General features: G+C 46.4%; 1 protein-coding gene across 1 annotated transcript; it reads right to left on the bottom strand.

Moving 5' to 3' along the window:
* Positions 1-4,605: 4,605 nt before the first annotated feature.
* Positions 4,606-6,038, bottom strand: LOC117057349 (ovarian cancer G-protein coupled receptor 1-like). Its single transcript, XM_033168191.1, has one exon. It carries the CDS (start codon positions 5,713-5,715, stop codon positions 4,606-4,608), a length of 1,110 nt encoding a protein of 369 aa, XP_033024082.1. The 5' UTR covers positions 5,716-6,038.
* Positions 6,039-11,271: the final 5,233 nt, after the last annotated feature.

Genomic DNA, 11,271 nt, shown 5'->3' with positions numbered 1-11,271 from the left:
TACCTTACTGTATGTATACAGCATAAAAGCAGCTAAGTTTTCGCCTCCCCCTTAGTGCTTTGTTTACTATGTAGCCCTATAAAGAATTCTGGAGAAGTTAGTTTGGTTCCCGTAAGGTATTACCCTATGGCGGGTTTTAAAATCTTAAATTATATAGGTCCGCAACTGTTCAGGGCTGTGCTATGCTATACATTTTACTGGGAAATGCGTTCCACTGAAATCATCAAAAGCAGGTTCTTCCCATGTACTCTTGAAACTAAGTTTAAGAAACTGAAGACAGAAGTGTGCATGCACACAAAAGCTTATACCCAGAACAAACATAGTTGGTCTCTAAGGTGCTACTGGACAATTTTTTTAATTTATTTTGACTGAATCAGACTAACACGGCTACCTCCCTGAATTTTAGAAACTTTTTTTTAGAAATTTTAAAATTTTAGAAATTTCTTTTTTAAATTTCTCCTCCCTCTTGATCCCTTTTTCTTGTGCATTTTGCATTTTAGATTGCAATCCTGAGGGTAAAAGGTAAAGGTAAAGGGACCCCTGACCATCAGGTCCAGTCGTGTCCGACTCTGGGGTTGCGGCGCTCATCTCACTCTATAGGCCAAGGGAGCTGGCGTTTGTCCAGAGACAGCTTCCGGGTCATGTGGCCAGCATGACAAAGCTGCTTCTGGTGAACCAGAGCAGCACACGGAAACGCCGTTTACCTTCCCGCTGGAGCGGTCCCTATTTATCTACTTGCACTTTGACGTGCTTTCGAACTGCTAGGTGGGCAGGAGCTGGGACCGAGCAACAGGAGCTCACCCTGTGGAAGGGATTCGAACCGCCGACCTTCTGATCAGCAAGTCCTAGACTCTGTGGTTTAACCCACAGCGCCACCTGGGTCCCCTGAGGGTAGGGACTGCCTTATCGCTGACCTTTATAAACCACTCTGGAAGTTTTAAAAAAGTTTTAAATAAATGAGTAGAATGTTTGGCATCACAGCTCACTTAGAATTAAGCCCACTTTACTAAACCGGATTTCCTTCTGATTCAACACAGATAGTTAGGAAACATAGTCTTACAAGTGCCAGAATTTAGTTAAGCCTTGGGATGTCAAAAGCTATTCTATGTAAGGTGATGTTGTTTAGTTGTTTAGTCGTGTCCAACTCTTCGTGACCCCATGGACCAGAGCACGCCAGGCACTCCTGTCTTCCACTGCCTCCCACAGTTTGATCAGACTCATGTTGGTAGCTTCGAGAACACTGTCCAACCATCTTGTCCTCTGTCGTCCCCTTCTCCTTGTGCCCTCAGTCTTTCCCAACATCAAGGTCTTTTCCAGAATCTTCTCAGGTGGCCAAAGTACTGTATTGGATCACCGAAGAATTGATGCTTTTGAATTATGGTGCTGGAGGAGACGCTTGAGAGTCCCATGGACTGCAAGAAGATCAAACCTATCCATTCTTAATGAAATCAGCCCTGAGTGCTCACTGGAAGGACAGATCCTGAAGCTGAGGCTCCAGTACAGTGGTACCTCAGGTTACATACGCTTCAGGTTACATACTCCGCTAACCCAGAAATAATGCTTCAGGTTAAGAACTCTGCTTCAGGATAAGAAGAGAAATTGTGCTCTGGAGGCGCAGCAGCAGCGGGAGGTCCCATTAGCTAAAGTGGTGCTTCAGGTTAAGAACAGTTTCAGGTTAAGAACAGACCTCTGGAACGAATTAAGTACTTAACCAGAGGTACCACTGTACTTTGGCCACCTCATGAGAAGAGAAGACTCCCTGGAAAAGACCCTGATGTTGTGAAAGATGGAGGGCAGAAGGAGAAGGGGACGACAGGACGAGATGGTTGGACAGTGTTCAGTGGAAGACAGAAGTGCCTGGCGTGCTCTGGTCCACATGGGGTCACGAAGAGTCGGACATGACTAAATGACTAAACAACAACAAGGGCTATTTAAGGCAAGCAGGTACTTCCTGTGATATGTTGAAAGCAAATTAAATCAGACTAATCCCCTCTGAGGTGGCAGCCTGGGGGTAATGGGTCACCGGCATGGCACAGGATTAAAGAAGTGGGGCCTCTCCCTGGTTTAGAAAAAGTTTAGGTTAGCAAGGTTAGAGGAAGCTGGGATGTGACTTGAGAGAGTAAGGCAAGGTACAGTACAAGAAAGAAGCTAGACTGTCTTGGAATACTGATGCTCTGAACCCTAGCAGGCTCAAGTTGCATATATGTGTAAATAAACCATATAGTATAAAGACACTGCAGTTTCCTCTGTGCCTCGTTGTTCAAGAAGAAACACAAACCCTGGTAAGCATGCCTGGAACTCCCTGGAATCTCAAACTGCTGGCAGATTGCAGGTGGTGTGTAACAATTGCCAATGTCCAGTGGGTCGCATGAGTAACTTTTCACCCAATAAAAAGCTACTCACACCTCAACTTGATGAACATGTGTGGTGGAAGCTTTGGAATATGGTTCACTTCCAAAAGTTCTCCATCCTCCTGTTTTGCGATTCCAATACAGTACAAAGAATGCTCTCGTCCTGCCAGCATGCTTCACTGCATTCCCCCCCCCCCGACTTGGATGGCTTATAAGTTCCCTGCTCCCCCACATGAAATCCTCGCAACAAGTACTTTGGGCTCCGAAATTGCAGCTGGCCCAAAGTCACCCAGAGAGCTTCATAGCCAAGTGAAGATTTGAACCCGGGACTCCCTTGTTCTTTGAATGTGTGCACATTGTGTAAAAAGTGTTTGGGGAACAATGCATCAAAAAGCAGCATTTCATAAGGAACAAAATTATAAGATAAACGATCCAAGGGATAGCTCAGTTGGTAGAGCACGAGACCCTTAAGCTCGGGGTCATGGGTTTGAGCCCCACGTTGGGCAAAATATTCCTGCACTGCAGGGGGTTAGACTAAATTACGCTTGTGGACCCTTCCAACTCTACAATTCTAAGATTCTAAGGATACAGATAGGATGTGGCTAATGTTTGCGCACTGCTTTTCAAACAAGTGGTGGGATGCACAGCCAACGGAGGTTTGTACACAGCCATAGTCTTGGCACTCTCAACTTATTTGATGCCACAATAAGCTCCCAGGCTACCATAGTGAATCTACTTTTAAGTTGAGTCCACACCAACAAACTGCAAAGCAGTAGCAAGTACGCCATAATGGGCAACTAGGGCCAGGGCCTTCTCAATATTGGCCCCGACTTGGTGGAACAGCCTATCACGGGAGACCAGGGCCCTGCGGGATTTGGCATCTTTCCGCAGGGCCTGCAAGACGGAGCTGTTCCACCTGGCCTTTGGGTTGGTTTCTGTTTAATATTTATGCTTCATCTTTTATTGGTGGGTTATTTTGAAATTGAGACCTGCAGTTTTAATTGAATTTTAAATTTGTATTTTAATCTGTTATTTTAAATTGATCGTTTTTATGTTTTTTGTTGTGATTTTAATTGATGTTAGCCGCCCTGAGCCCGGTTCTCTGGCTGGGAAGGGCGGGGTATAAATAAAATTATTATTATTATTATTATTATTATTATTATTATTATTATTATTATTATTATTAGCTTACACAAAATTCCCATTTAATAAACTGGGCAATTTCTCTTGCATAGTGCTTTCTTCCTCCTATATACATTCTGGTGGGACCAACTACTTTGCCCATCAACATTCCCCTTTTGGCAAGCTCCACACCATGTAATATCTCCTCTACCCCAGCCGCCCAATATGTATGCATAATGCCAAAATTCCCAATGCCCTTCTAGGGAGTAAAGTCACAATGCAACTTTTGTATATTTTTATTTTTCCATTCAGGGAGGCTGGGGAGCTTTTGCTATACAAACCCTAAAACACCATCAGATTCAATCACAAATCCCACTGACAGCATAAAACCGTCAGTGAAACGACAAATCACATTGCCGCAGAATGATAGCTATGTTATTTAGAAGTACCCACAATGGAGTCAGGATCTGCATTTCTCCAGCGAAGGTCAAAGCTTTGATCACACCAAGTTATCAGAAATCAATCAAAGTGTTTGGAAAATCTGGGAACAAGAGTGCTTTCAACCAGAGATGGCAAATTTGGCTACAGCACAGCCCTCCGATAGGGCTGGGCGATATATCAATATATCATCATCCGAAACCGTTTTGAAGTCCGTAATTGTGATATCAGTTTCATAATTTTTGACCTGGCAAATATATAAAATCGCAATGTGGGAAAAACCATGAAGCCAGCCAATGCTTCTCTTAATTCCTGCAGCCCCCATTAACTGGCTCAGCTCTCCCTCATGCAAGGGGGCAGCAAATCACAAGAGCAGGGCGCATAGCTGTCAACTTTTCCCTTTTCTTGCGAGGAATCCTATTCGGAATAAGGGAATTTCCCTTTAAAAAAGGGAAAAGTTGACAGCTATGAGCAGTGGGGGAAATCACAATGCAGGAAAATCTATGATGCCTCTACATGGCTCCATCCTTATTTCAGGCTGTGATATATAGGTATATCACAATGTTTAATTGTGGTATATCAAAATGTTGAAAACCAGATATCGCCCAGTCCTATTCTCCATATATTGTTGGGCTCCGACTCCCCTCATTCCTGAGTGTCGGCCCATGTGGCTGCAGCTGATGGGAGTTGTGGTTCAGCAGCCTTTGGAGAGTGACACAGGTTCCTCGCTCCTGCTTTCAGCCATCATACTTTGCACGTGGAGCGTTAGTCGGGGTACGTCCTGTGCCCCAAGCTGGCTTTGCATCTGTCTACCGGTGGTAAAGCACGGAGGAAAACCTTGCTGTTCTTCTGACTTATTTGAGACTCCTGCCCTGCGAGCCTTGAAAGTGAAGGTGTATCTGAACTCCGCCCGAATATCCTTGAGGAGCAGGATGTACAAAAGAGGGTCAAAGATGTTGCCCAAGGTGGTAAAGAACAAAGTTGTACGTTGGTAGATGAAGACCTTCCTCACCAAGTCACAGCTTTCAACTGCCCTCCCGTGCAGCATCACTTCCCACAAATACCTGTAATACGTAGTCACCTGGTGAGGAGTGAAGAGGACGAAAAAGGTGACGACCGTGAGAGAGATGAAGCCGTAGATCTGCCTTTTTGTTTTCTGCCCCAGAGAGGCCACTTTCCTGAGTTCGAACAGGACCCTGAAGTAGAAGAACCCCATGAGCAGGAATGGTATAAAGAAAGAGAAGGTGGTGATGCTCACCCTAAACTGGGCGTATTGATAGTTCAGCCTGGAGCCATCCAGGCAGCGCTCCTGCGGCTGCTCCTCCTCTGGCCGCTGACCTCTGATCTGTATCCCGATGCCGACGGCGCAGAAAGCCGCCACCAGGAGCCAACAAACGGCGCTCACTTTGGCGGCGCCACGCATGGTCTGCAGCCTGTGGAATCTGAGCGGGTGGACCAGGCCGAAATAGCGCTCCATGGCGATGAGGCACAAGAAGTTGTTTTTGGCGTAGAAGTTGGTGCGGAACGCCAGGCCGGCCGCTGCGCACAACTCCTTCCCGAGGCTGGTTTTGTGATCGTGGTAACTGTAGTACATCCATAAAGGGAGCGTCAGGGTCTGCAAGATGTTGGCCAGCATCAGGTTTGCGATGTAAACGGAGAGGATGACGGATCTCTTCATCTGGTGACTCAGGGCCCAAAGCGCCAAGCTGTTGAGAGGCAGCCCGACCACCAACACCACAGAATAGATGGGGATTTGAAAGTACTTGGTGACGTTGACAGGCAAAGGGTGGCATGAGATGTTCATGGCGCCTATTGAAAATTATTGTGGGTTTTCTCCCCTCTCTTCCCATGGAGCCCCACTGCTCCGGACTGTCATCTCACAGCCGTTGCAGTCGGCAAATATCTTGCTTGAACTTGCCGCCCGCTGGACTCGTCCACAGGGTGTGGAGGTGGAAACGAAGGACACTGCGGACGAGGTGGCAAATGCCCCTGCTGCCGCTTCTCTTGTTTGGCGCGGCCTGCCCTTCCTTCTAATCCAGGTCAGTTTTTAATTAAGAAAAAGAAAACAGAGAGGGCTTCTCAAGACCTGGGATGGGAAAGATTGCAGGAAAAATGGATCAGGCAGTTTTCAGACTCGGAAATAAGTGATAGACCATGCTGTGTATAACCTCCCCCCCCCCCAAAAAAGGTCTGCAGTCCTAATGTACCTTTTGCACATGGTTATGCAATCCTCTTACCTGGGAATATAACCCTCCTGAATAGATAGATGCCTAGGATTGCTGGCCATTTAGACATCACCCCAAAAGGCATGAGTCACCCCTCCACTGTAAGCAACTTTGCATTTTTTTAAAAAGAGTATCATTTACCATCCATCTATTTATATGCAAATTTAGAAAATTCACTATAAGAAGAGTGAGAGAATGAGATAACGGGAAAGGGAAAGGGTAAAGGACCCCTGGGTGGTTAAATCCAATCAAAGGCGACTATGGGGTTGTGGCGCTCACTTCACTTTCAAGCCAAGGGAGCCAGCGTTTGTCCACAGACAGCTTTCCGGGTCTTGTGGCCAGCATGACTAAACCTCTTCTGGCGCAACCGAACACCGCGACGGAAGCCAGAGCGCACGGAAACACCGTTTACCTTCCCACCGCACCGGTACCTATCTACTTGCGCTGGTGTGCCTTCGAACTGCTAGGTTGGCAGGAGCTGGGACAGAGCAACGGGAGCTCACCCCGTCATGGGGATTTGAACCGCCGACCTTCTGATCAGCAAGCACCAAGAGGCTCAGCGGTTTAGATCACAGCGCAACCCGTATCCCATGAGTGTAGATACTACTGAGCTAGGTAGACCAAAGGCCTGACTCGGTATAAAGGCAGCTTCTGATATTCCTCAAATTAAGGTGGATATCACCTTAATTGCCAAACAAAGGCATTGCCCATTAGGCAACTGGAAGGCTAGCAGAACCCAGCAGACTTGGCTGCCCTCCCATATCCTGGCAATGCCCTGTTTCTGTTCTCAGGCCCCGTTCTCGTCATCTGAACATTGAGGGAGCCACGGCAGGTGCCCCTATCTTATAAACTTCTGCTGCCAAAGAGCTCTGTTCCACTGTTGCAGAACATGCTTTCCTCCTCGTGCTGCTGAGCATTGATGAATGAAAAGCCAAGCCTGCGCATAGGGAATTTCCATGACATTTGACTGCAGTGAGAACCTTCCTGTGGTTGTGTCCCTTCATAACCCACAGTCTGTCAGACTCTGACCTCATCTGTGCCAGCGATTGAATTGAAGTCTGCCCACATGCTCAGGACCAACTTCCTCAGTGTACAGAAGAAACCGCTTGGAGACAGGCATAAAATGAAAGGCACAAATACAGGATGGGTGACACCTGGCTTGAGAGCAGTACATGTGAAAAGTATCTAGGAGTCTTGGTAGACCACAAACTTGACATGAGTCAACAGTGTGATGCAGCAGCTAAAAAAGCCAATGCAGTTCTGGGCTGCATCAATAGGAGTATAGCGTCTAGATCAAGGGAAGTAATAGTACCACTATATTCTGCTCTGGTCAGACCTCACCTGGAATACTGTGTCCAGTTCTGGGCACTACAGTTCAAGAAGGGTACTGACAAGCTGGAACGTGTCCAGAAGAGGGCAACCAAAATGGTCAAAGGCCTGGAAACAATGCCTTATGAGGAACAGCTTAGGGAGCTGGGTATGTTTAGCCTGGGGAAGAGAAGGTGAAGGGGTGATATGATAGCCATGTTCAAATATATAAAAGGATGTCATCTAGAGCAGTGTTTTTCAACCACTGTTCCGTGGCACACTAGTGTGCCGCGAGATGTTGCCTGGTGTGCCGTGGGAAAAATTGAAAAATTACTTTATATATAGTCAATATAGGCACAGAGTTAATTTTTTTAACATTTTCTAATGGTGGTGTGCCTCGTGATTTTTTTCATGAAACAAGTGTGCCTTTGCCCAAAAAAGGTTAAAAAACACTGATCTAGAGGAGGGAGAAAGGTTGTTTTCTGCTGCTCCAGAGAAGCAGACATGGAGCAATGGATTCAAACTACAAGAAAGAAGATTCCACCTAAACATTAGGAAGAACTTCCTGACAGTGAGAGCTGTTCGGCAGTGGAATTTGCTACCAAGGAGTGTGGTGGAGTCTCCTTTGGAGGTCTTTAAGCAGAGGCTTGACAGCCATCTGTCAGGAATGCTTTGATGGTGTTTCCTGCTTGGCAGGGGGTTGGACTGGATGGCCCTTGTGGTCTCTTCCAACTCTAGGATTCTATGAGAGATGGGTATTTAGTGGTAGTTTTCTGGGTGATTTGCAATACATTGGGCAAGGGCGTCTCAGTACCAGCTGTTGGAAGCCACAGGAGGGGAGGGGGCTCTTAAGGCCAGATTCTGCTTGCTGGCTTCCCACAGGTGCCCACTGTGGGAACAGGATGCTGGACTAGGTGGGACATTGGCCTGATCCAGCAAGCCCTTCTTATGCTAATAATAATCACCATTTTGTTATTTATACACCGTCCATCTGGCTGAGTTTCCCCAGCCACTCTGGGCAGCTTACAGCACATAAAAAAATTGTAAAACATTAGACATTAAAAAAAAATCTCCCGATACAAGGTTGCCTCCAGTTATCCAACAATAGCAAAATGTAAGAAGCCGGCCCCATCCCCAGTTAGGTTGCTGGAAAAGATTGCCAGAAGGAAACTATTTGAAAGCCTATGGGTGAGCTTGGTTTGGTGACTGATCACAAATTCCCAATGTTTAGGAATATAAAGAAATCTATTGATTTCAGGTTCTATTTTTTCCCATACATTGAAAGCACACACACACCCGGGGGGGGGGGGGAGAGAATCCTGAGTACTGTAGTTTATCCCTCACAGAGCTACGAATCCCAGCACCTTTAAACTACAGTTCCAAGGAGAGGGGTTGCTTTAACTGTGCTTCAAAAGTATGGTGTGTGTGCACAGCTGGGGCTGCATCCGGAACGAGCAGATTCCATTCTACACTTCCTTAGGTTATATTTAAGTCCATCCTGCTCAGTGCAGACCCATTCAAATCAAGGAACCTAAGTTAGGCATGCCTGCTAAATTCAACAGGTCTGCTCTGAGAAGGGTTGAATACCATGCGTTATTACTGCTGTAAAAACAAGATTACTGTTATCCGACAAAGAAATAGAAGTGAATTGTTATTGTTAGAGCTTTCCTGAGCCATACCCCTGTAGTGTGTTCCCATGCTCTTAGTCTCCAAGAGTAAATTTTATTTTGCAATTGGTAGCCAAACACCATAAAATACAAAATAGAAAATTCTTTTCAGTAGCACCTTAGAGACCAACTATGTTTGTTCTTGGTATGAGCTTTCGTGTGCATGCACACTTCTTCAGATACCAATTGCAAAATAAAATTTACTCTTGGACTACTCTTTGTTTCGACTATGGCAGACCAACACGGCTACCCACCTGTAACTGGAACCATAAAATACACACACACACACAGAATTAGAAAGGATGCATTCTTTGAATCACAGATTCATTCCCAGAATTGCAGAGCTGGAAGGGGCTCCAAGGGTCATCTAGTCCAACCCCCTGCAATGAAGGAATCACAAGCTAAAGCATCCATGACAGATATGACAGATAGTCATCCAACCTCTGCTTTAAAACCTCCAAGGAAGGAGAGTCTACAACAGGCATAGGCAAACTTGGCCCTACAGATGTTTTGGGACTACAACTCCCATCATCCCTAGCTAACAGGACCAGTGGTCAGGGGATGGTGGGAGTTGTAGTCCCAAAACATCTGGAGGGCTGAGTTTGCCTATGCCTGTTCTACAACCTCCTGAGGGAGTCCCTTCCATTGTCAAACAGCTCTCACCATCAGAAAGTTCTTCCTAAAGAATCCCCTTTCTTGTACCTTGAAGCCATTGGTTCGGGTCCTACCCTCTGGAGCGGCAGAAAACAAGCTTGCTCCGTCTTCCATGTGACAGCCCTTGAGATATCTGAAGTTGGCTAGCATATGTCCTCTCGGTCGCCTCTTCTGCAACCCAACTCTCTCAGCCATCAGACATGGGCATTAAGAGAATGAACGATCAAGGCTGATTTCAAAGTCAGCTTGAGTTTGTTTGTTAGTTTCATGCTGTAAAACAGTAATTAAAAAATTGAAGCACTCACCTCATTACTGACCCAAGAGACGATTCGCACACCTGCCTGCTTGTAACGGCTTCATTCTTTGGAATGGCACCCTCTCTTTGTGGTTGTGTCAGCCGCTGTGGTTTTTGTGACTCAGATAGCATGCAAAGAGTGCTAGTCTCAGTTAAGCGATAACCACCAAGTTGTACATCATAGGAGACAGGCGAGTGGGAACTCAAATAGAGCTGTTTTGGGTTTTACATATTGCTCTCAGGTTGCTGTGTGTCTCGGAAGGGACTTGCCAACATGATAAATAGATAGATAGATAGATACCATCCGGGAAGTCAGAGATTTAACTCTGAAAGAACTGTTGCATTCTTGAAGGGCTGTAGGGTTGTTGTTTTTAAATCCCATTTCAAATGGGCAAATCACCTGCAGGTGTCAGGGAGAATACCACAAGGGACTGGCCAATTTTGTGCAAGAAAAGTGGGAACTGCCAGCTTTGGAGATGTGGGGTGTGGTTCTAGAGATTCATGATATCTGATTTTGACTTGGAAGTAGCAGTGAACACACACAGAGAGACACTGGAGGGGGTTCTTCATCCTCGCAGAGGGTTAGGCCTTTCGCCTGAACCATTTCCCCAATCTAATTGAAGCCCCCTCCTCCATACCACAAGCTACCCATAAGGGGGAAATGTAGGCACACAACAAAGAACTGCAGAGTTGGAAAAGACCCCAAGAGTCATCTAGTCCAGGCATAGCCAAACTTGGCCCTCCAGGTGTTTTGGGACTACAACTCCCATCATCCCTAGCTAACAGAACCAGTGGCCAGGGATGATGGGAGTTGTAGTCCCAAAACATCTGGAGGGCCGAGTTTGCCTATGCCCGATCTAGTCCAACTCCCTGCAATCACATCTGAAGAAACCCTGACAGATCCAATCTCCGTTTAAAAACTTCCAACAAAGCTCACCACCTTCCAAGGGTGTCACAGGCCAGGTTCACCTGCTGAACAGCAGCCTGAAGAGGGAGAAGGCGGAGTGACTCCACCTGCAGCTGATCAGCCTTCCAGGACTTAGAGGAGAAGGTGCTGATGAGAACTGGCTGGCTTCAGCCTTCTTAAGCAGAGCTTCCAGCAGCAGTCAGGTGCTGGAAACAAAGCTTGTCGTTCCTGGCCCTACCTTTCTGCTTCCTACTTGTCTTGGCCTTTGACCCCATGATCATAGGATTCTCTGACCCTTGGATTG

Source organism: Lacerta agilis, chromosome 14 (assembly GCF_009819535.1).
Source record: "Lacerta agilis isolate rLacAgi1 chromosome 14, rLacAgi1.pri, whole genome shotgun sequence".
Classification (NCBI taxonomy): domain Eukaryota; kingdom Metazoa; phylum Chordata; class Lepidosauria; order Squamata; family Lacertidae; genus Lacerta; species Lacerta agilis.
The sequence above is the reverse complement of the archived record's forward strand: the minus strand, read 5'-3'. Positions and strand labels throughout refer to the sequence as shown.

Excerpts from the sequence above, each read along its gene's own strand:
- LOC117057349 (XM_033168191.1), bottom strand. The coding sequence starts at position 5,715 with ATGAACATCTCATGCCACCCTTTGCCTGTCAACGTCACCAAGTACTTT.